Genomic DNA, 26,726 nt, shown 5'->3' on the forward strand with positions numbered 1-26,726 from the left:
AGCAAGTGAACGCTGGAGGCTGCGCACAGCCCAGCAGGAAATTGGTTCATCTCGTGGGAGACCACATAAAACCTGCAGTAGTGTCTGCAGAAGAGACTGGGGCTCAAGTTTAAAAAGTAGGGGAGGAATGTGAGGAAACGGGGTGCTACTGGACTGAGAACTTTGTATTCATCACCCGTTTCTCACAGTTTAATGTACTTTTTAATCCTTGGCCCAGTCTAAGTATATACACCAGAGCATCGGTGTATTATGTGTATTATTATTTCATGTTATTAGGTATATTTTGCCCTTGCTATTACCTGCAATATTGTATGTAGTATAAATATAAAGAATATTGCCATACTGTGTGAAAATATCAGACCAACAGCAGTCATTTTGCTGTGCTAGCTAATGTAATTACCATTTGTCTCCAATGTCCATTGTTATGGGGGGCAGCTGAGATTTGGTTTGTAATCAGAACAATGTCTGAGTTAACTAGTTGGCAGCCCATGTTAATTAGCAAGGTCAACAGATGACCTGAGAGGTAATGAGGTTAGAACTTCTAATGATATGCAATGTGCCTCCACAGTAATATATTGGTTGAAATAGCAAGGGGAAATGTATCAATATAAATGTAATTGTATCAAAAGGTATCACAGACTTATATTGTGTAATACTGCTGATATAATATGTCAAAAGTCTTATTGTTCCATGTAAGCGTGCAGTGTCATTCCTTGATGTACTATTGTAACCCCATGTGTAGTGTATCCAGCCAAAACAGCTAATTGAGTCAGGCCATTCTATTGTCTAATCAAGATAACAGGGACAGTATGTCTAGTAGCTAAATTGTTGACTGGGAGACCCCTTCTGTAAAGGGGAGGTTTGAGACATTTGACCCTACTTCCTGTGGATACAGAAAATAAGATAGGGCGAGGAGAATGCCAGGAGAGCTATGCTAGTTTGGAGGATCCTGGTGTAGAAGACATCAGTGAAAAGGACTCTGGGCCAGGCATTGTGGTGCCGCTGGAGGGAACCCTACCAGGACAGGATTGGTGTGAGCTAGTAACCCAGGCTAGGAGACACCATAACTGTTTTGCTAAACGGTAGTGGTAATATTGCTGGAGGATACATGCTACCATTTACCCTGTAACTTGTGAACGTCTTGTGGTGTTGTGCTGTCGTAATAAAGTCTTATTTTTGATATATCCTGGTCTACCCGAGTGAGTTGAATCCCACAGAGGGTAACTTCCATCCCAGCTAAGGGTGGTATCCTCACATCATTGTATATAATACTATATCATATTATCAATAATCCTGTTAGCTGTGCCCTCACTCTAGGGCACAGGTAAAGCTTACTTTATTCCTCTCTCCAATCTCTTCCTTGCTTAAGTTCTCTCCCCCTTCCACTCTCTAGCTTCTTAATATCCAGCCCTCTACTTAGGCCTCCGTAGTACTAGTGGATTGATTACTTACTGCACTTTATTACTACTGCCCTGTATGCCTTGTCCTGTTTTGTCCTATGCTCTACTGGGTTGATAGTTTACTGCACTTTGTTATTGTCATGTCATGCCCTGTAGGCTGTGTCCTGTTTTTGTTTTCCCCATGCTCTATGTACTGCGCTACAGATACTTTGTGGCGCCTCATAAATAAACGATAATAATAATCATTGAAGATAATTAACAATTATTATATATAGTTAGGATCTAGGAGCAACTCTGAAATTCACCATACAGAAAGATATGTATCTGCTGAGGAGAGTTATTTAATTTGTCAATTTTTACATAAAGTATTTATATATGTGTGAATGGATTTTTATATGCATCCGAGTGTGTTTATGTTTGTGTTTAACTTGTATGTCTTTTGGTGTAATAACTTTAACTGGTGTAGTGGGTTTTTTTTGTAATTAGAGTACATAATTAAATCCACAAAAAACCAATTTAATTCATTGTCATCAAAACATAAAATAAATGGACCAAAAGCACTTTGCATAGAGTAGCTCATTGAAAGGTGATATTACTAATGCTTTTCATACTTTGGCATCAGCTTCAATCATTTTTGGCAGTTGTCTCAATGATTTGAACACTAGTACTTACAGGTTCCAGACATACTGACATGTCTTCCCCCCTGTGTATAATTGTTGTCTGGAGAATGTGGGTCATCCTAATGCAGAGAGCCAACAGACATTTACTAAGGCTTCGTAATTTTTGTGTGAACTGAGAAAATGAGAGTAGCATGAGCTGCACTTATTTATGTAGGGCTTTATGTATCCTTTTTTTTTTGGAGGCATCACTGAAATAAATAAACTTCAGTCTAGTCAGGAAATTCTAGGATCTGCCCATATGCATAAGTACATCCTACACTTTTTTTTATCTATTTTGTAAATATTATATAATCTTCATAGCAGTCACCCTATTAATACAGCTCCATGACTTATTTTCCTCTAAGGCATTCAGAGACATACAGCTATGGGATCTCTTATCTGGAAACCTGTAATCCAGAGCGTTCCAAAATGAAGAGAATATCAAGTAAACAATGGTTGCTGCTTGGTGTCATACAGACAGCCATGATTACAAACTGATTCCCCTATGAGTAGCTCAATAAGCCATTTATTAAGGGGGGGAAGACCAGTGGCGGTGTGGGGAAACGACTAATTAAAGGTTTAAATGTAATTTAGTACATGTTAGACATTGTGCTCCAAATTCTGGGGGAGAAAAATTCTGGAAAGCAGATCCCAAGTATTACATATAATAACTCCCATACCTGTACTATCATTATTCTAAGCAAATCCAAACAGTTTAATTAGTCCAGTAACAGGAGTTGGTTATCATTGGTCGTCACTGGCTTCCTTGTATTCAGGCATCAGGAGCAGGGTCTGTCTGGGCTGGGAGTCAGGAGGGCATCTGCCCCCCCCCCCCCTCCTCTCCCCGGGCAGTCCCATAGTAAGCTACCTTGGGCTGAGTGACTGGACTACATTTATTTTTTTACCTTAAAATGTTCCTAATTGGCCGAGTCTCGCCTCCTAAGCTAAAATTTGCCAGCCAGTCCCTGGTCAGGAGTCAAGTCTAACTGCAATATAACATACAATATTTATGCAGAAAGAAGCCAAACATTCATAGGTTAACCATCATCATCATCACCATTTATTTATATAGCGCTTTATATTAATTCCGCAGCGCTGTACAGAGAACTCACACACATCCGTCCCTGCCGCTTTGGGGCTTACAGTCTAAATACCCTAACACACACACAGAAAGACACACTGACACAGACTAGGGTCAATTTGTTAGCAACCAATTAACCTAATAGTATGTTTTTGGAGTGTGGGAGGAAACCGGAGCACCCGGAGGAAACCCACACAAACACGGGGAGAACATACAAACTCCTCACAGATAAGGCCATGGCTGGGAATTGAACTCATGACCCCAGTGCTGTAAGGCAGAAGTGCTAACCACTACGCCACTGTGCTGCCCAACCACATCTGCTTCATATAAGACTATGGGTTTATGTGCTCTAACATGATATTATGTTGCTGATATCTAAGCATCAAAGTCCATAACAATATGAGCTTAATAGGATATTTATACATACATTTTAACTACAGGACTTGGACCTCTAAAGTATTTTTGGGCTCTGTTGCTTTATGGACATTTAAGATTATACCATATCCATAATGCACAAATACAAGACACATGCATTGCTGAACATTTCCTTATATACTAAGCACCCCTGAGAATAAATAAATCTCACTATCAGCCAACAGTAACATCAATTTACAAATCACATAACAGTTTACAAATGACTTCCAGTAAAACTAAACTTACATTTATTTTGGTAAAATGACATATCTGTTAGTAAAAAAATGGAAATATTCAGAATTTAAGTGAACGCACATGTACTGTAGTAACAAACAAAATACTATGCAGCGTAACAGTACCAATATAACATGCTAAGTGTCATCATTTTTAGAGCAAAGATTGACAGATTTTTTTACAATCGCAATGACATGTGATGAAAGTATAATACGTTATCATAACGTGAGAATTGAATAATACATTTGGCGAATTAATTAATGCACTGTAACATAAGTTATATTAGAAATAGGTATATGTTTTTAAGATGGTTAAAATTGTTAATAAATAACATTCAATGCAGCCTCTTATTCTAATTGATTCTGGTAAAGTGCTTTGGACCAAACAGCATACTCTTTATCTGTTAAAATACATAGAGCTTTCTATGATTATACTTCTTGATAATAATGAACACTAAATTAAAAGGAATTATTATTATTATTATTATTATTATTATTATTATTTACTCCATCACATAAAAGGAACTCCTTATGCCTTGTACAACAAATGTTTAATGAAGGGGTTAGCTTATCTGTTTTCAATGAACAAGCTGTTTTTTAAGGAAATAGCATTTGTTGCAGTAATGAACTAATGTGAATCTGAGAGCACTAAGACCATGCAGCCAGGGTCAGCTTAAACTCAGAGCACTGTCTATAACTCAATGCACGTGTCTTCCTCTTACTATCTGTGTGTCTGTATCACAGCAGCAGGTGGTGGTATACTGCTGCTGCAACCCTTTGCAAAGGTAGCTCAGTCTATCCTCACCCAATGCAGAGACACTTTCACACTAAGGGGGAGTTTCAGCAAACCCTGGGATCTGCTACCTCTCAAGTGAATCCAGGAATTCATCAAACTTCTCCCTGTCCAATGAGACACAGAGACAGAGGCAAAGGAGCAAGTCAGATCATCCCTGCCTGTCCTCTTCATCACAGCCTCCACAAGAAAGATCTCACCAGCAACATCCAGAGCCTCTGGGTTTCCCTTCTCCATCTCCAGAGACAGAGAGCAGCCAAGTTTTCTTCTCTGAGAATCTCTGCAGCATCCAAAACTATACATCTACTTTTTTTCAGCTACTTGTGAACTATCTGTGACATATTTGCAGCACCAATTCCCACAGCTACCTTTATTAAATTCATATTGCATTGCCTTAATACAGAATTGCATTTTTGTATACTAAAACTGGCAAAGGAGGGTTATAATCACATTTTAACAGCAAATGAAAGGACAATTTCATCAATATATATTTTTTCACCAAATATTAATTATTTTAGAGTAATGAGGAATAAATACTTTGGGGGAAATTGATGGAGTGGTTTTTTTTCGCTGCTAACATTATTCTTTTGAGCTTGTACTAAATTAAAAATTACTCCATGCAGTAAAGCACTTACCTGCAAGATATACTGGATTTCCACGTATCCCTTCCTCCTGTCTGCAAAGCACTTTTGGAAGATATAGAAATCGCTATGCTGGGTCTATCTCACTCTGGAGAACCCTTAAGGAGTCACCCTAAAATGCCCTTGCCTCCTGGATTAAGGCATTGCCAAAGAACACTGGCTTCATCAGACAATGTCCAAACAAACTGCAGGATGTATATTGCGTACCTTTTAATACTTCTTATTCTGACCCCAAGAGTGGAATCCTCGTGGTGGTAAGTAGTCCGTCCTTTGCCTCTATGCCACATGTACCTGTCATTTACTTAAATGTATTTAAACAGTTAAAGGCATGCAAGAAAATGAAATTCCTTCCATGTTGCTGTTATTCCAAATACCTTGAGGGGATGAGATTTAAAAGATTACAGTCAAGTGTTTTTTAAAGTTTTCTGGGGAAAAAAATATTTTTTTACATTTGTTGTGATTGGTATCAAGCGCTATACCTGCAATCCATCTCTAATCCTGCACATGACACTAAAGCCTTTGAAGTTTTGAAATTAACCACATCTTTTTATTATCAAATGAATCTTACACTAGGTACAAACATTAGAGTGTGCTGAACACTGCTTTCTATCATTCACTTTAGCAGATAACTGTGGACAAGGGAATATTTTGTAGTGCGAAGGCTTTGCAAGTATATTTTGGCTGTAACAATTATGTGGCGTAGATATTTGGTAAGGCAGCTGTTTGTTTTAAAGCTGATCTACTGGCATTCTTCAAAACGTGTGACTTGTAATAAGGTATTCAAGACATGTTGTAAAGGAGTTAAACTGATACACTGCAATTTGTATATTGAACCCACTGATCTGCGGGCAAGATAAAAGCTAGACAATAAGATTGACCCTGCAGGGCTTAGCAAATTCCTTAAGTCCAGACATTAAAATATTCATGCTACATTCTGAACATAGCTGGTTTTCATGGCCATTGCTGGCAGAGTCATGGTGCATTAAAAATAATTTGTAAAATACATATTTTATTAATGTATAATAATGTTTTATAATCAATTTTACTTCTTTAAGTGACTTAAATCGATACAAAATATACATATATTAACTACACATGCACCAACTCATATATATATATATATATATATATATATATATATATATATATATATATATATATATATTATACACATCTGAAACAATTATATAATATAAATGTAGGTTTTTTTCCACCAATTTTAAGACTGCTATATGTTTATAAGATGATTTACACTGCAGAGGCAGCATAAACAAATAGTTGACATAAGACCTCATTATTTAGATTTTCACAGTATACTGAAGTGTACTTCCTGTTGCATTTTATTTTGTTGTAGCCTTATTATTTAATCCACTAATTTAGTTAGTGTTTTGGGGGGAGAAAAAAAAGTTGGCAAGCTGAGTGATTTTTTTTTTCTTGCTGAAAATCAGAAAATATTTACAAACTAAGCAGTTACAATGTAAGTAAACATAAAGCCATCCCTTACTGAAACTTGCAGATGACGTGAGTCAGAACTGGTGAGTTGTAGGCAGCTGTATGTCAGCAATTTAAAATAAATTGTGTTCAGAAGAATTAAGAAAATGAATGACAAAGGTGTCATGTAGTATTCAAATTTGTAACTGTAGAAATGTCCAATCTACATGTTTTAGAATCATCCTTGATATTATATGACTTTTAGTATCTCCACTGGTTTCAACAAATGGGGTAAGAAATATCTATTAAGATGTAATGACTTTATAGTTGGTGTCTATTTATTTTATGAAAATATGTTCAACCACATAAAGTAAACAATAAACAAGCTGGAAAGGATTGATGCACAAATAGTATAAAACACTTATGTCTGTTGCTTCATTAAGAGACTAACAAATGCAGATATCCTTATTGCGTTCTATGAGCCACTAGTCAAGCAGATCATGAAGCGAAAGATAGGAAATTAAAGTCAGGAAAGTTAAAAATAAAAACTACTTGTTTCACACAATGGTTACATCATTGGCTTAGGTGATTGTGGAAGATGTTTAGCTAGCTTACAGAGATAAATATCTCTTATCAGATATGATATATATGAGTCATCAGACTGGGTTTTTTTATATTAAGTTGCTAAAATCAATTGGTAAAGGTTATTTCTCTTTAAGTTTATGTGAACCAATGTGACATCTTAGATATTGCAAACCTATTCGAAGATAAGGTGAATGTTTCTTTATTTTTATTGGACGGTAGATGAATGGACAATCTACATATTTAATCATAGCAGTCATAAAATATAATACCAAATTACTGCTGGAGAGTGTTATCCAAGAGCTTATACAAATCCTAGCCTGCCCTGTGCTATAGAATCCACAGCATTAATGTTTAGTCCCAATTGTGTAAATGCAGCTAAGAATAACATGTATTAATGGTCATCAGATAAGTTTGCAAACCCCCACAATGTGTACATGCATGGATATTTTATATAATTGTAGCTTATCCTAATCCAAAAGTTTATATATATATATATATATATATATATATATATATATATATATATATATATATATAGTATCTCTTATTTGTAACAGCTTATATTGTTGATTTTCTTTCTGTATCCTGCTATCTCCAATGCAAAATTAACTTTTTTTTTACTGACAGTGGGTTAAGTTACTGGTCCTTTTCAACCCACAAAAGAGAACCATAGATACACAGTATAACCAGTTGGGCACAAGAGATGTCACTAAACTCTCTTCATGACAATTATTATATAAAATACAGAGATATATTTTACGTTTTTCAAAAGTTTTACTTTTAAAACTAAATTTGAAGTGTACGTCCAACTTTCAATTTTTTGACAAACACTGGTATTACATTATTATAGAGAACAGTAAATTGTTCTACGATGGATAGTAAACATATTTAGAAGAATGAATTCTACATTGTGACATGGCTCCTGTTTAATATGCATCAGCGATAACTAAGATTTTTTTTTATCACCTCTTATTGCCTGCAAAAGAAAGTCTTGTAATGTCGCAACTTAACAAGAAAAGTTTGCCCAGCTGCTGAGTGACACTCAGCTCTCCGGAAATACTGGCTGGCAGCGGTAAGAGGAGTCTTATCGCTTCGTTAGACAGTTTGGTTCTCCAAAATAAAAAAATGTAAAAAATAAATATTTGTATTCATTTAAATGAATAAAGCATTATTATGATCATTTCTACCCGATAGCAATAAGAAGAATGCGGTGGTACTTTTACCTCCACGGCCCATATTAAACAGGCTGTACCATGCTTTGCTTTAGCAGCGCTAACCTAATGATAGTAAGGAAAAGCCCAGACTGGCAAAAAAGGGAGAAAATAGGCTTTTCTCCCTATGGTAAATAAGCCCCTGTGTTCTTTAGTTGCAATTAGTTACATAGTGCCTAAACAGACATGTGACAATTGTACACCTTCAACTGAAAGATATTTCATGTACATGTCAAATAAGGTATAATAAACCATACAGAATAAGGAAAATAATAGTATTTGCTGAGGTGTTTGGAATCTTTATTGAGGGAAGATGATATAAATATTTTGGATGTGTTTCATAACTGTCTTACTCCGGTCATCGTTTACTTTGACTTGTTAGACTACTTGTTAGGTCACAGTACTGCAGGTAAATAGAGGACCTGTCTAATACAGCATATATTTACTTGGTATAAAGGCACTCTTCATGATATCTAGGAATGATGCCGTACACTAAACCAACGTTATTATATACAAAATTGTGATAAAATACCAGAAAGTAATGACCCACTCTAGCATATGAGGACATTTGCTAAAAGCACAAGGATGTTTATTTACTAACATTGCTCGAAATCTACACTATAATCATAGCAAGAAAATAACAGCCTATCTAGTGCAAGTTAGAAAAAGGAAAAACTGTCTTAGTGGATCATATAGTTTTCCTGCAGATTTGCACCTTTGTACAGTTAGAAAATAACACTTGTGTTTTTAATAAATGCCCTTATATGTTAGTAAGTAACCCTCCTTTTGAGCATATTCATTGGCTAATCCTATATGTCTATTCCAATGACTTACGTGGGGGGAATCGAAATGTCTGTAACCTCTTCCCCAAAGCAAAACAATAGTATTTAGCAGATACCTAGAAAACAAAAATCTGAAGTATTTTAACCATGTCTTAAATGTAACAATGTAGTTTGTAGACTATACTAGGAAATTATACATATATACTATATTTGTGTGTATATTATTTATGCTCTAAATATTCCATAAATGTCATCTGACATTTGACAAAAATAATTGCAGGATAATATTCATTAAAATCCTTCCCTGGCATCTTGATAGCTAACACTCGATTACACCGTTTACATTGGAAATCTTCCCTATGAAATTTGGCGTTGCCCCTGCTTTTTAAGAAAAATGTTTATTTTATATATGTACAATACATATAGGGATTTAAAATGCATATTAAAAAATGTTTTGATATTTATTTTTTGAATGAGACCAGTACCACAATGGCCGTTTGGATATGGAATACACCAAAAAACTTCTTGTTTCAGCCTTCATGAGCTCCATTGTAATGTACATACGTACCATATGTATGCAGGGCATACTTCTCCGTGCCTCCTCTTATTCCAGCCTGTATGTGTTCCTCGTTTCTGCCATTAGACCACCTTCACTTGAAATGCTTAAAAAGTTGTATGACCAGTATTGACATGGTTATTAGTCATCATCACGCATTAACTTAACTTGAAATATTATTTTCATATAATCTAAATTCTTGGGGGTATATTTACTAAACTGCAGGTTTGAAAAAAATGGAGGTGTTGCCTATAGCAACCAATCAGATTCTAGCTGTCATTTTGTAGAATCTACTAAATAAATGATAGCTAGAATCTGATTGGTTGCTATACGCAACATCTCCACTTTTTCAAACCCGCAGTTTAGTAAATCTAGCCCTTGATGTGTCATTATAAACAGAGTTAATGGGAATAGGTTCCTTCAAATTATACCTATTACCTTGATGTAGAATTTTTTCTTTGTGACATACACAACTGCTAAAATTCATTGCTATGTTTGGCAACGTGGCCACTAAATGAAAGCCTATCCATCTCCAATAACATGGCTCCAAAGATTTGTCTTATACTGACATTAGCAGTATTTACAGTAATCTAGGGCTGGGCTTACATCTACAGCCTTTACCAGTCTTCAGAACCAAGAGCAGTGCTATGGAAAATGCTGCATAATAGTGGCTGAGTAAAACCAACTTGGGATCTAGATGGTGCTTTACCTTCAACCTGGGGAGGGCTGGCAAATTTCAGAACAGAGGCCTGAAATTTGCCAGCCCCGACTCAGCAACCTACTTTAAAGGGAAAAAAATTCAGGTGGCCCAGCCCAAGGTTGCACACTATGGGCCGGGCCGGGCCGGGGTCGGGGGGAGGGGGGGGGGGGGCAGATGGCCGCCTGCTCCCAGTCCAGCCTGCCCCTGCTTTCAACCTTCTACATTTGCTTTCCCACCCATTGCTACACATGTCACCCATTCACGGAATGACATGGAAGCAGACAGCTAGTGCTGAAGATTATTCTACTAGATACTATAGGGCACATTTATCAATATTCACATAAGGTGAAAAATAGTTTTCAATCCTTATTGCATTGATAATTGATTGAACTATTTCTCATATTTATGTACAACCCAGCACAGAAACAGCAGTTCCGATAAACTGCTGTTTCTGTGATAAAGAAAACATACTTACCCCGCCTCTTCGGAACGCGCTGTTTCCGGATCTCCTCCTCATCCTCTTCACTTCACCTCTTACTGCAATTACGCAGAGCAGAGCTGACAGTACTGAAATTTTTCAATTATGTTAATGTACGCCAGCTTCAGCTGTCATACATTAACATGACAAGTTTCCGGAAAAAACTATTTTTCGGAACTTGTTAGATTGCGAGAGGGAGCAGTCACCATACTATTGAATGGTGACTGCTCCCAAAAACGAAGCAGAATGAAAAGCAGCAGATATCCACGATATCTGCTGCGATGCACCTTTCTTAAATATGAGGGACAAACAGAGGGCCTTGGATTACGGTAAGTGCACGATAGTGCACCATCGCTAGTTGTTAAATATGCCCCTATATGAGAGTAAATTCAGCAGGATCCTTGGTTAGTTACATAGATGCAGATAGCCAGTAAAATGATGGTTAACTTACTGCTTCCCTTAAGCCAGCCTGTGCAGATACTACATGTACAGGGAACTGAAACCCTAGGATTGGGTAATAGAATTTCTCATACAAAGGCTAAAGGCTGTAAATCTTACCATTAGCAGAGGTTATCACCAGCAATAGCAGTATTATCTCTGGTGGTAAACCTTTGTTGTATAGGGCGAAATAAAGAATCTTTATCACTTGTGAAAACTCCCATTTTTGCCAGTAATAGGGCTTTTCTTTCATTGATAAATCAGCCATTAAATTCTTCTGATTGAAAAGACAATAAGTAAAAAATGGATGTCATTTCATTCTACTTCATTCCTTTTTAAGCAACTTTTTGGTTTTATGAGATTCTTTGAGAAAGATTTTCAAAAGTAAGTAAATATATAAGAGGATAGCTGCATGCAGCAATTCATGACCACTTAAAGCAGATCCACGAGCGGCAGGAGCGTCATTATGTAATTATTCAGTGTTTTTAGTGGTTTAGGTAACCCCTAACCCTGACGCCCTAGGCCATCACCTAGGTTTGTCTAGCGTAGCACCAGTCCATAGTGGACCTATCACATACATTATACATTATAAGATTTCTGAACAACCAACCTGCACATAAACAAGCTACACTTATTTTCTGTCTGACTCTGAATTTGCCCCCCATCCCCCTACATTAACGTAGCAAACAGTAAAAAGTCAGAGAGGGAGGTGATAGTGTTGCAGATTACTTTCTTCAGAAAGGTGTATTTGTGTTAACAACTGCACATTTTATTTAGGCTTTACACACGTTTTACTGATTATAATGTGTGATTATAGTATACATAAGAGGTACATTTCTATTTATACTGATGTTTGCTAAGGGAGAGATTAATTCATACATAGCACAAGTCAAAATATTCAATAGGAATTAAATTATTTATTAGGCATGCAGTACAAGACATATACATTGCATTTTATCCCAACATTGCTGTATGTCTTGATCATATAGCCTAATAAGCACTTTTTACCTTTGCAATCTGGTTGAATGCATACACAATATGTAGACTTAACCTCATGTATCCAGCTCCCATTGTCCTATAGATTGTAAACTTAGAGGCTGGTCCATCTTACTTCTTCTGTCTGTCAGTATTACCCATCATTTATTACTGTGCTTGTTACCAATTGTAAAGTGCTAGGGAATTTGTTGATGCTATATAAATAAATGATGATGGTGTTGATGATCCTAACATGACAACAAAATACAGTTAGATAAATAGCTAACTAAAATACGGTTTGTTTGTTTTCCAAATTGTATTAGCACATATCTTGATTTCTTGTAAAGCTTGTACAATTCATATTTTGTTACATGACAAACAGGAAGCTGGTTGTAGCTATTTGTGCTTCCACAACTTCCATGAAAATCTCTATAGATTGTGGATTTGGACTATGAACATATGTTTATAGCTTATACTGGGCCCTTTCAAGGCTTCCATGAACAATTGAAACTTGTTATACTAATTTGACACTTGCTTTACATACAGTAGATCTATCTGTATATATTCTAGGCCGGTGGCCTCAGCATGCAAGGACTGACAGTCACATCAATTAATAACATTTTAAATAAAGTTTTGTTTTTCCTCCAGTGTCCTTTTAAAGTCAAAACAGACAATTTAGTAACTTGAAGAATCTTCAGTGACTCAATAGCGAATGATATGTAGAAAATTCTGTTTTGGAATTCAAATGGGGAAACTATCATTAGATAATGAGTCACTGGGAGGAATTTATCAGGCAAACAAGACTTCCAGTTCATGTATACATCCTCATTTTTCATATACTTCAGTTTCCTTTTTAATTGTGCCATACGTCAACTTCTGATTCTGTCAAACGTCTCTCCTCCCACGCTCTGCTCCAGGATGTCTCTTTCACACTACTTCTTGTCTTATGGTGTCTCATGCCTAAATCTTCTAGCACATTGCTTAAAAAGTCAACTCCTTTTAAGACTAAAGTATTATAATGGTTAAATTCCTTCAAAATGTACAAATGAAGATGCATGTTTTATGAACCTGTCACAGAAACAAAAGTTTGTTTATTTGTTCAACCAAACTATTCTGCCTCTATCTATTCTTCTGAATAAATACTTCAAGAGATAATAGCAACGTCGTAACTAATATGAAAATTAAAGGGAAAGTATTGTGAAAATTAACTGTAATATATTGTAAACAATCTTTAAATGGATCATTTCCTAACATATCTTTAATTAAAAAAGGTCAATTTCTTTCTAAAACATCACCCTCCCTTACAGTCTCTCCATCCCTCAAGTCTCCACATTTCAGAGTAAGGCTATGAATTGGAGGCCTCCAGGAATATATCATGTGACCCAGGACATATATCATGTGACCCAGGAAACCATTTGTGAACTGTAGGAAATATACTCTAAATTGTAGGTCTGATTTATGTCAAGACCTAAAATTGAAGCCTGGATGCTGTCATCACTAACTACAAAGTAGTAGGAAAACAGTGTATAGTGCAACTGAGGGGAGGATGTTTTGGATTTTTTTTTAATGTATTTTTATTGAAGACCAATTTGGAAAAGCATGCATTTGACAATGTCCACAACATATTTCTGTCAGAACTTCCAGATATCTTACCTTTAAAAAATCTTGACACAGACACTCACTCTTTCATTGGGAAGGCACGGGATGAAAAAGGTTTTTCTGTGTAATTTCGGGCACCGTGCATATAATACAACTAATTATATTTAAAAATGAAGCCGGCCTTTCTCCACACTGCCCCTGGAAGTCTTCCCTCATTAAAATGTTTAGGAGTGCTCCTCTTTGTGACCGTAGGAAGAGTCACTTGTTCATCAAATGTATTATTCACAGATTCTTTTACCATACAAAACCACACTTGCCTACTCTTCCGGAATGTACCGGAGACCTGAATTCCAGGCAGTGTTCTCAGCAGAGTAAGCCATCAGCATTCACTTTCTTCTGAAGTTCTGATGGGGCCTTGATGTTGCGATTCAATGCTAATTGCAACATAATGACCCCATCACTCACTGCACAATGACGAATCATATCATTGTGCTGGGGCGGGACTGTGGTGATGCAAATCTTGTTCCTCCCCATCTGCACTTGTCCCTTGTTAAAAGGTGGCGAGTATGTACTAATGTCTGCGTCCTCCACAGTGGCAGATCCAGGGGGGGCGATCGGGGCAATTGCCCCCCCTAGCAGGGGCTTGCTGCCGGCGACTGCACACTATGTGCAGGTCCGCTCGGCAGTGACAATGTGCTGCCCGGCGGCTCTGATTGTGTTTTAAACACAATCACAGCAGCCAGGCAGCACATTGTCACTGCCGAACGGACCTGCACATAGTGTGCAGCCGCCGGCAGCCTTAGATGGCAGAAAGGGGGTGGGGCCTAAATTGCCCCCCCCTAAATCGCCCGGGGTAGACATTTTTTCTAGATCCGCCCCTTGTCCTCCATTTCACATTAACCAATCTCAAAACATATCTAAAAGTAGTCAGACATTGGGCGTTACTGGTCTAATGTAATGTGGCTACTTAATATTCTCTAGAAGAAGAGCCCAGCAGTTATTATTACATCTAAAATTAGTGGTGTGAAACCAATTAGACTTTTTATTTAACATGAGAAAAAATGCAGATGTACCACAGATAAGAAGAATGCCGACATATTAGCCAAGTTGCTACTACATTCAAAATAGATTGCAGGGGTGAACGCCAGTAAAAAGGTGTTTGCAGTAGTCTATGTGAGCGATTATTAGTGCATGAATTAAAGATTTTGGAGTGACTTGCACAGTGTGAAACGTGCATGTGCTGGAGATGTTTCAGATTCCTATAACAGAACTTGGAGACAGATTGGATATAGAGAGCAGAGGACAGTTCTGTGTCAAGAATCACCTAGACAGCAAGTGGGGTCTTTATGTTTAGCGTTGGCCGCCTTAGCGCAGCCTCTGTGGAGTTTTGGCAACAAAGGCCTGACTAAGAGGGGTCAATAGATTAAGGAAATAAAGCATGTGAAATGAGCATGAGCAAGCACATCAAGAAGCTTGGGGGACATGGAAGTTGAGAGGTGGAAATGATGGGATGAGAGTTAATTTGGGTCAGAATAATTTTTTTCAGAGTAGGAGTAAGCATGTTTGAAAAATCCTGTAAAGATACCAGAGATTAAAGATGTTAGATAAATTAGGGAAGCCCAAGAGACAGCAGTGGACTGATTTGTGAAGGGATAGGGACGGGTGGACAAGTGGCAAAGTGGGAGAAGATCATAGAGATATTTGTGGGACTGAATTAGAAGAAAGTACCAGAAAGTGAAGGAAGGGAATTGAGCAGGTGGTTGATCAGGGAAAAGATTGTCATTTTTAATTGGATCTTGTCAGTCTTATCCTTGAAGTGGGAAGTGAAAGTGGTCAGAGGGGTAAGTGGGGGAGGGTTGAGAAGAGATTTAAATGTATTAAACACACATTTGGAATTTGAAGCCAGAGCACACCTGAGAAATTGGATTCTATGTAATGTGTTTTTTAAGTATATTATAATAACTTTGAATGTATTAATGCTGTGATACTAAAACTGTGTATACAGATTTATTTGCTAATTCCAGAACAATATTCTAGGCAAACACTTAAAGGAACCAGGGCCGTCTTTCCCATTGGGCACAATGGGCAGGTGCCCGGGGGCCCTGCAGCCCAGGGGGGTCCGTCGGAGGCAGCAAAAAAAAAAAACCTAAAAAAAAAGAAGAAAATACTTACCTTGCAGTCAGCTGGCGATCCGGCTCCCTCCCAGGTCTCCTCCGCCGTCGCGCTCGCAGTGCATGTTGGGCGTGACGTCATCACGCCCGCCCGACATCCACTGCGGAGCGCGACGGAGGAGGAGACCATGGAGGGAGCCGGATTGCCAGCTGACTGCAAGGTAAGTATTTTCTTCTTTTTTTTCAGGGTTTTGTTTTTTTTTGCTGCCTCCGACGGGCCCCCCTGGGCTGCAGGGCCCATATGTATATAATCATTTTTTTTTGTATATATAGGGGCCCCGATGCACTGCTGTGCCGGGGGGCCTAAGATGTTCTTAAGAGGGCCCTGAAAGGAACAATTAATTATTCTTATCTCATTAACGCAATATAATGTAATCCTATATTCTTTATGGCTGCTTAAAGACTAAACAAATGATATTAGTGCTGAAAAAGATATTTAATTATTTACTTTAATATACATCTATATAAGAATATAAAACATCAAATTATATTTCTTTGGAATGTGCTTTTACATTACTGTTTAATTTTTAGAGGGAAAATTTACAAAACTGTCAATCTATTGCCCGAATTCCCTTCCTACTAATGACTAAGTAGACTCAGACAAAGAAAATTGGAAAGATGAACAAGGAGATTTAGGTGCAAAAAAGTTCAGTTTGTAGTTAAGGGTAGAGAGCTTTGAATTTTCCAAACCAGTTTGAGGGTCTTGAACTTCACAGTGCATTGTGCTTTTTGGACCGGTTAAAGTTCATAGTTAAATATCTACATTTTATAGTATTTTTAACATTTAATTGGAACAGTGAACATTACTGTGTTCGAGTAAGAAGTTCACATGGAAAACCATTAAAACATGTTTACAATTGTACTTGGAACATGTTCAAACTAGCTTGAAAAAGGTCAGACCTGTTCAACTTGCTTGAAATTATTTCCAATATTTTAGTTATCAAAAGTTTGACAATTTGTCAGAAAGTTTAGAACTTTAAAGCCATGTAAACAAACTGGTTTGAGAACCCCTTTAAATCAAATTTTAGCATCTCCAGTTATAAGCATCAGATATTGCAATAAATTAAGTACAATGTTTAGTGTAGTGTAAATATTATTCAACTGTGCTCCTTCAGTCATACAACTGCATATTACAACCAAAGACAATAAAAAAAAAAACTGGATAAAACTATGTTTATCCTAGTTTGGCTGGAATGTGCCGCCAAAATCAGGACTGTTTGTGACTTTTTGTCCCGCGACTGTTCGGGACTGTTTAATCCAGTGTGTGGGAACGTTTGTCCCAGTACTTTGTGGGACTGTTTATCCCATGTGTGGGAACAGTGTCAGCGGCGCACGGAGGATTGTCGGGGGGGGGGCGCCGACCCCAAAAAAAAAAAAAAACCCAGAGAGAGAGCTGCTGCGCATGCGCAGCTGCTGTATAGGACAGTGCAGCTATAGTGGCCACTTAGTTAGCGCAGGGGGGGGGTTTCTAGAGACTCAGAAACCCGCCCTGCGTGCGCCACTGAGTGTGAGGTACCTTCCGTTCACAGGTGCTTTGCAGAGGGTAAGATATATTTCTAATGGGCAGACTAGTGCTTTATAGAGCTAGGCAGCCCTCTGGGGTCGTGGCCATGACCCCATTATGATGTGCCAATGCCCCCTGTCCCACTGCCAAGGACTGGAATGTTCGGCAATATGTAGTAGGGCACAAGGTACTATGCATGCTGTAATTTAGACACAGCAATTATATACAATGTTGATTCCTACATTTAAGCAGGTATACTAGTTACATTGTAAATACCCCTTCATCACAAAGCTATTGGCTGTGCATGCTGTATTATTGTTCTATCATGCAGTAGTAGTCACTGCTTCTCTGTGCAGATGTCCCTGCACGGTTGTCGCACACAAGTGTCAGTAGTTCTGGTTGGCCACAATGAAAAAAAAGGGTAAAGGTAAAGAAGTCTCTTGCCTATCATTGTACTGTGTACATTAATGCATTTCTGTTTGCTAGATGCTCTGCAATGCATGCTGCTGGCCTGCTGTGACTTGCATGTGGAAGGGGAACAGCTTCTAATACAGTCTCTGCATAGCAGTGGGGGTTTTCCAAACAGGGTACTCAGCTGTTTATCTCATCTTTTCTAGCAGGCTATTGCAGTGAGATGTCCACATTCTTTGAAATGAGCAGTTGGATAATTCTTCCTTCCAATGCTCACATTCTGTAGTGTGTCAAATTAGGTAAGACAAACCTTTGCCTGGTAACCTCTGACTCATGCTCTTATACCAGGCTTATCTGTTGTGGGTACTGGAGGATTGGTACAATGGTACACATGATGATGTTGAATATCAGCATCTCTATCTAGCTGCTTCTGATTGGCTCTTTGCGTACTGACCCCTCCAGCTGATAGTTGTCAGGATTCCTAGCATGAACTCCAGAGAGAATGATAATGTAAAAGTAAAGTGTCTTTATTAGGCAGAGTTTCACAAGCAGATACTGGTGGAGTAAATGATGAACAGCAACACAGTTCAAGGCAGCAGATACAAACAGCATGAATGACAATATAGCTTGAATAGCTCAGAAAGTCACAAACAGTAAAACAGTTTGCAGAGGCAATACAGAGTGTCTGGAAACCAGACCTAGCACAGAGGCTGGAGAAGCAGAAAAGACTGAAGACACTGGATGTACCACTGTGTCAGGATACCTGGTAGACTCAGGAGGCATGAGGCACTGGATAAATCACAGATGACCGGATACCTGGTTTACTCAGGAGGCATGAGGCACTAGGTACTGAATAAACCACAGATGACAGAATACATGGTTTACTCAGGAGACATGAGGTACCGAATGCACCACTGTAGACGGGGCTTAAGGTTTTGCCAGGAGGCACGAAGTACTGGATTAATCTGTAGGTGTCAGAATAGCGGAGGGTCAAACATGCCAAAAAGTCAATGCCAGGAGAGCCATGAAAGTACCAGGGAATGGACTGAAGTGTAGTCGAAAACAAAGCCTGGGTCTGGGTCAGAAGATAAACAGTGAAGCCGAGGAACAAGCAGGGAGCAGACTGGAACAGGACACAGGATACTCAGGAGGATCAGCAGTAGCAATCAAGACAACAATGAATTGCAGAAATTACTGGAAGAGGCAGTCTTATAAATGCAGTGAAACATGTGTGGGTGCTGATTAGGGAATGAGGTAACTCCTGCTAGTGAGGTGGAAAGTACAATGGTCCAACAGCTGCACCTGTGGTGGTAGAGGGGTACTGAAGGCTAGGTTCACATAATGGCAACACAGCTTTTAGCAAAGAGGAGATGCAGGAGGCAAACAGCATCCCTAAGAAATATGCTGCAGTGCAACCTAGGGCAGATCCTGACAATAGTACTTAAATCATTAGCATTGCGGCTATATAATATCAAGATGGGCTGTCTATTCACATTAATAACTTATCATTTCCATTTTTATTATTACCATTCCTGAACAATTTTTGCAAAGTAGAAGGGGCGTGTTATCTTGCTGAAAGAGTCCATTGCCATTAGTGAATACTGTTACTATGAAGGGGTGTACTTGGTCTGCAACATTGTTTAGGTAGGTGGTATGTGTCAAAGTAACATGCACATGAATTCTACGACTCAAGTTTTGCTTGCAGAACATTGCCCATAGCATCACACTGCCTCCATTGGCTTGCCTTCTTCCCATAGTGCATCCTGGTGCCATCTCTTCGCCAGGTAACATCACACCCGTACCCGGCTGACCACATGATGTAAAACAATACTATGTGTTCTGACACCTTTCTATCATAGATTAACTTTTTCAACAATTTGTGCTACAGTAGCCTTCACTGCCCATGTGTATCAATGAGCTTCAGGTGCCTTAGACTCTGTGGCCAGTTCACAGATTGTCCTTCCTTGGACCAATTTTGGTAGTTACTAACCACTGTTACTATATACCATTAACACCCTACAAGGCCTGCCACTTTGGAGATGATCTCACCCAGTCGTCTAGCCATCACAATTTGGCCCTTGTCAAAGGCATTCAGATCTTTATGCTTCTCATTGTTCCTGCTTCCAACACATCAACTTCAAGAACTGTCTGTTCATTTGCTGTCTAATATATCTCAACCCTTGACAGGTGCAATTGTAACAAGGTAAACAATGGTATTCACTTCACTTGTCTGTGGTTTTAGTCTTGTGGCTGATCACTGTAGGTAAGGTTGTGATTGTGATTGTGGGGTGACATAGATTTCCTACACACAGTAGACTTCCTGTCTGTATTATCATAGTAGCGCCCTGGATTTATCCCTTTTTAGCAGTCTTTTGCAGAAAATGGCTGATGACACAGAGCAGGAGCTTTCTTTCATCTGCTCTCCAACCAACAACTCAGAATTTTCAGGGCAAATGGTACCTGAATAGGTGTCATAAGTGTTATCCATCATACTTTTGTATAATGCAACTAGAATTTCAGGTTTACTGGTCCTTTAATTGATGGTAAGGCTCCCAATAAAATTCCATGTACATAATTACCCAACTTGTTCACCATCCATTTTTATTATCTATTCTGACCCCTCTACTGATGGGATTAAACTTGGATTAACTTTTTATTGTCAAATGTTGTCCAGCTTTTATACTTCATTTGCACTTGTTGTTCCTCTAGGAATTCACAGAAGATACTCCCCATCTGATCTTATTCCTATTGTAGCTTCTCATGCAGAAATACTTCACGGTCTGATTAAAAAGAAAACAAACAAAAATCTCAATTTTTAAGCTCTGGCAAACATGTCATCTTCAAATTGAAAGGTGTTAAATATCCCTGTAGGGCAGAAATTCAACCCATTTAGTCCCATTCCTGAAATATTCTGTACTTGGCTACAGTTCTGATGTCCAGCAGACTGTGTGCATCCATATGACAAGAGACCAATTTGAATACTTTGTGGTTTCACCTTAAACTCCTTTTTTGCTTTTTGTGGGTTCCTGAGCATGTGTTCAAAGGGACAGTTTTAAAATCCTCATTCTTTTATCCATGCAGTCACCATCGTCTGACACGTTGGATTCCAATCCTAGCCGTGTTTCCTGCTGATCAACTATTATAATGCATCTGGATCTGTGTCCAATGTGGCCACATGTGTTGGTGGATGAATTGGACAAGATGGAAGTGTTTTGGCTTTAAAGGGTCCTGTTACTGCTGTCGGCCACACATGGGCTGATAGCAGTCACCTTCAACTTGGCTGATAAAAATCCAATCGATTTCTGTCTTGTTTGGGGCCATATACTATGCGTTATCAGGGTATTTGTCCTCTCGCTTCACCAATATTGCAGCCATATTTACACCAGACCTTAGGTGACATGGCAAATAGGGGCAGATTTATCATAGATTTTCACTGTCAATTTGGCTTTTATGCACTTCAGCCTTTCCGTTTAAGGAGTTATTGCAGGTGATCACATTGCTATCTCAAGCGATAACTCCACTGGTGCTTTGTCCTTTGCTTTGGAGGAATCTATTTATCCAGTATCTCAGGATGGTGTTAGAACAAAAAAGAAATAATGATTTTGAGTTTCAGTCTTTTTTAAAATTAATGGGGCTTTTAAATTAATTAAATATTATTTTCTGTAGGAGGGAATAATAAATATAATTTATATATTATATCATCAGTCATAATTTATTTATATAGCACCAGCAAATTCCATAGTGTTTTACAATATATCTATGATATTTTTATTATAACAGTGGAACAAGAAGCTCCCACCAAGCCTCCAGTTTCAAGTATGTGCCACAAGCTCAAGCAAGTAGTACAGAGTAACCCTCAACGCTCTGGATAGGTTTCACCGTTGAACCAGAACGATTAATATCATGGCTAAAACAAATTACACATCGCTGCGATAAGTGTTAATTTAGTAAATAATCCCCATAGTTCAATTAAATAGACAAGTACAGTATAGACAGTAGATTATATTCAGGGTACCAATTGTAATGGAAAAGAGTAGAAAATGATACAATGATACTTTTTGCAAACCTTGCCTGGAACACTGTTCTATGTAGCCCAAAAGCATGCAAAATCTGTGACTGTAGTTATCCAATAGAAAGGTACAGTACCCTTTATAAACAATTCTTGTAATTGACAGAAAATTGATTGTTAATTCAATCAAATATTCATTGCTATATACAATACTGTTGAAAACTTTTAGGCAGGTGTGGAAAAAATGCTACAAAGTAAGAATGCTTTCAAAAATAGAAGTGTTAATAGTTTACTTTTATCAATTAACAAAATGCAAAGTAAATGAACAGAAGAGAAATCTAACTCAAATCAATATGTCATGTGTCCATCTTTTGCCTTCAAAATAGCATCAATTCTTCTAGGTAAACTTGCACACAGTTTTTGAAGGAACTCAGCAGGGAGGTTGTTCCAAACATCTTGGAGAACTAACCACAGATCTTCTGTGGATGTAGGCTTGCTCAATTCCTTCTGTCTCTTCATATAATCCCAGACAGACTCAATGATGTTGAGATCGGAGCTCTGTGGGGGCCATATCATCACTTCCAGGATCCATTGTTCTTCTTTATGATGAAGATAGTTCTTAATGACATTGGCTGAATGTTTGGGGTCAGTATCCAGCTGCGGAATAAATTTGGAGCCAATCAGATGCCTCCCTGATGGTACTGCATGATGGATAAGTACCTGCCTGTATTTCTCAGCATTGAGGACACCATTAATCGTGACCAAATCCCCAACTCCATTTGCTGAAATGCAGCCCCAAATTTGCAAAGGACCTCCACCATGTTTCACTGTTGAATGCAGACATTATTGTACAGCACGGTGGCTTAGTGGTTAGCACTTCTGCCTCACAGAACTGGGGTCATGAGTTTGATTCCCAACCATGGCCTTATCTGTGTGGAGTCTGTATATTCTAACTGTGTTTGCGTAAGTTTCCTCCGGGCACTCCGAGTTTCCTCCCACAATCCAAAACCATACTAGTAGGTTAATTGGTGGCTATCAAATTGACCATAGTCTGTCTGTGTGTGTTAGGGAATTTAGACTCTAAGCCCTATTGGGGCAGGTACTTATGTGAGTGAGTTCTCTGTATATCGCTGCGGAATTAGTGGCGCTATATAAATAAATGATGATGATGTTTATCATTACCTGGTGAAATGATGACGGATATTGCAGCGATAGAAAGCCATCTCTTGCCACAATATAACAATAAAATTTTGCTGTTGCAACTGAGTGATGATCAGCTCTCTGATGATACTGGGTGGCATAGCTAAGAGAACTCGACTCACACATGCACAGCAAACAATGCTTTGCATGGGGAAGCCTACGCCAAAGACCCCTGGTAAAAGTTATCTCTAGCCACAATCTTCAATGGCCTAGGGGTAAATAGAGAGCAGCCCAAAATCAGCATAAACTCCCATTGTCGCCAGAGAAACGGCTTTTCTCCCTATCATAAATAGGCCTCATAATCAGAAGAATCATATCACTCGCACATATTTCACATACAGCAGAGATCATATACTGTATGATTACTTATCATTTATTGTGCTTCAAAGATCAGTGATAATGTAAGCATTAATATTTTTTTTACTATCACTTGAAGAGGCATGCAAAATAAACTTTAGAAGATCTTAGGAGTTGGGTTTAAATGTAAATGGGTTTCCAGGAACGTGTTTTATAGCAAAGCCGGCTTGGAATAGATAATATTTATATCACAGCAGAAGGAAATGAAAAAAACACCCTGCAGATGGAGTCTATCATGTCAGAGGCAACAGTGTTACTGCCAAGATCATCGCAAGGGTGCATGAGAGGATTCTTCCCTACAGCATTGCCAGCGTAGAGGGTAGAATTAACAATGATTTTATTTTTACTGTTACACTTTGTTGAGCCATACAAAGATAAATAACGATCTGCCATCCTAAGCATAAAAAGAAGACAACAATGGTATGTGTAAATATTTTTAGGCTGCAGGATTTAAATTTACAGTGTTTGACAAATGGTGTTAGGGTTATTTAATTCATTTTTGCAAGGGTCAGTACAAAAAGAGATTGCGACTACAGATATAGAAAATATTTTTGCTAGTACTTGTCATATTGCATTGTTAGCCTTTAACAAAAGCTGTATGAATTAACCATGCTTGCATACTTGCCAGTGTAGTAATATTTTCCAATACAGCTTTTCCCAAAATTACTCATCCAAGACTTTATTACTGACCCATGTACTAGGTATTACAGTATTATGACCATACAATAAAACATTTAAATGATGGCCCATTTCACCCACTTAACTAGAGATGGAGCAATTTGTAACGAATCGTGTCATCATGGCGAAGCCCTACCCTGTGCAATGCCGCAGATCGTGGCACCACACCCCACTGAACTTGCCACTTGGATCTCCCGTATGGGGGCTCCTGGAGGAGAGATCAAGAAAAGTAGGCAAGTATGCCTATACTTATTGTTCTGTATATGCCTCCTGCAAACATGTGATTTATATTTTTGGGTATTTCTTCTGTGTTTCACAAAGACCTTATGTCATTCAAGCACAATTGTTTTTTTTTTACCCTTGGATGCAACACAAATCAGCTATACTTTATACATCAGGCACTGTATCCACACATCAGTTATGTGATATATACAAGGGCAAGAAAAGTAAATAATTTTGCCTTGATGGTATAAATGACTTGGTGAAAACACAGAACAAGCCAGAAAGCAAAAGCAGTGGGTTTAGCAAAATATCTGAAGGTCGAAACCTCTTTAATACATTGACTCCTAAAGAAACCTTGTCAAAAGTATAATGCAAAACAAGTGCTCAGGTTCTGTTATATGCCTGAAGCATTTTGGACATAGAAATAAATCAGTAATTGTAATTATAAGGATATATTATAGCAAAGGATATACTGCATAGCTATTATTAGATGGAAGTGGGGTGCAGACTTTTATATTTAAGGACTTTTCCAAATATGCATGTTCACATTGTGTGTTCCACTGTATGCCTTATGGATCTCTATGTAATATGCTTTTCTCTATTCACATGAGTGTTTGGGTAGTCCACACAGTAAGATCATGCATGCATAAAAGATCTAATACTTGGCAATAACGCTGATTTTCTATCACAATTTATCAATAAAATATTGCTGGGGCAGCTAAGAGATTCAAGCATGTACAGTGTAACTGATAGCAAAGGCAAGCAAAAAAATAGTTTAACTATATATAGTTATATATTTTTTTTAAATGTAAAAACCATTGAAGACTGAATAAAAATGGTTTATACAAAGAATAAAGTATTTCTTGCAATGATTTTCTTTTGTTATCACAATCCTGAGATGGTGATAACTGAACAAAGATTGCGGTGGTACTTGATCGTGGTTAGAATACCCATGGGTATCTTATTTCCTGCGATTCTGGTCGTGAACCTTTGATGTATAGGATGAATTTTACCCTATAAAAAAATATGCCCCTAAGTGATTAAGTTCATTTTTTATGTTACTCCATTTTTTTAAAGGTTAAGTAAAAATTTTGCAGACTTTATTTAAGTTGTTAATTGTATAAAATATTCTACCCTATCCTAGTCCTATGTCTAATTGTTTCCTAGATTCATTCACTAGCAGAACGTATCTAGCACTTACCTCATTCTGTTTATTTCACCATGGCGGCAAGGGCCAGGAGTAGACAGAGGACTGCATGTGCCCTGCCACTGAAGATAGAGAATCTGCAGGGAGTACATCTAGCAAACAATTCGGCTTATAGCATCGGGTTTACATAAAACCCACAAAAGTAGACTTTCCCTTTATTAATAAGTGTCAAGAACTAGTCTTCTATATTGCTCACAGATCACATAGTTTCTCATTAAACTTGCAAAAGATCTAATGACATTGCTCATAATGATACTTTGTGAGAAATATAAACCTATGTATAAAAATGAATGATGCTCTTTTAAGAGATTCAAAGCATTACCCTGAAACTGACCAGATCTACCACTCTTATTGTAAAGTTTTTACAGGCTACCTTACAAAGGTTGTACTTATTTTTACCATACAGCTCAGATGGTGAACTCCTAGCATAAACGTAACTTGAATGTTACTTCCATGTAATTATGACAGTCAGAGGGTTAAGAATGTCATTATCCTCACTGCGTCTGGGGTTATGTTCCTCATGTCTATAACCTAATGGCTGGATGCCAGTGGGAAATCCTCCTAACCACAGCTCTTGTAGCCTTGGCCAAGATGTTCATGATTCCGTGTAATGAGCATAATGAACACAGCCCGGTTGAGTAGTGTTAGTTTTTCAGTTGAGCTACTGGCTTAAATGCCAAGGGCTCCTATTTTTAATTGAGCTTTACAAAAAGATGAATCATTTGATCATTGCTTGATGCCTCCAGGGACATGTGCAAAGGACAGGAGTGTTCAGCCACCCACAAAACATGTGCTTACAAACTTTATCTGTCTATCTTTATTGCCATTACTCAACTAAAATGCATTAATACTCTGGTGACAGACAACTTGTAGTTTTTTAGCTTTTGCTAAAAGCATGCGTGCACTTACAGTGCATGCTGGGACTTGTAGTTAAACAAAACCTGGGGTGAAAGGTTGTCTAAGCATGACGTACAAACCGTACAGACACATA

At 38.1% G+C, this 26,726-nt stretch overlaps 1 protein-coding gene across 1 annotated transcript in view; it reads left to right on the plus strand.

Moving 5' to 3' along the window:
• Positions 1-4,529: 4,529 nt before the first annotated feature.
• The window catches only part of WNT2B (Wnt family member 2B), a 57,125-nt gene continuing 34,928 nt past the window's right edge, over positions 4,530-26,726 (plus strand). The window contains exon 1 of the mRNA XM_075196253.1: positions 4,530-5,475. Within this exon, the coding sequence (XP_075052354.1) occupies positions 5,291-5,475 (185 nt within the window). The 5' untranslated portion in view covers positions 4,530-5,290. The remainder of the gene's footprint in view (positions 5,476-26,726) is intronic.

The sequence above is a fragment of the Mixophyes fleayi genome, chromosome 2 (genome assembly GCF_038048845.1).
Source record: "Mixophyes fleayi isolate aMixFle1 chromosome 2, aMixFle1.hap1, whole genome shotgun sequence".
Taxonomy (NCBI): domain Eukaryota; kingdom Metazoa; phylum Chordata; class Amphibia; order Anura; family Limnodynastidae; genus Mixophyes; species Mixophyes fleayi.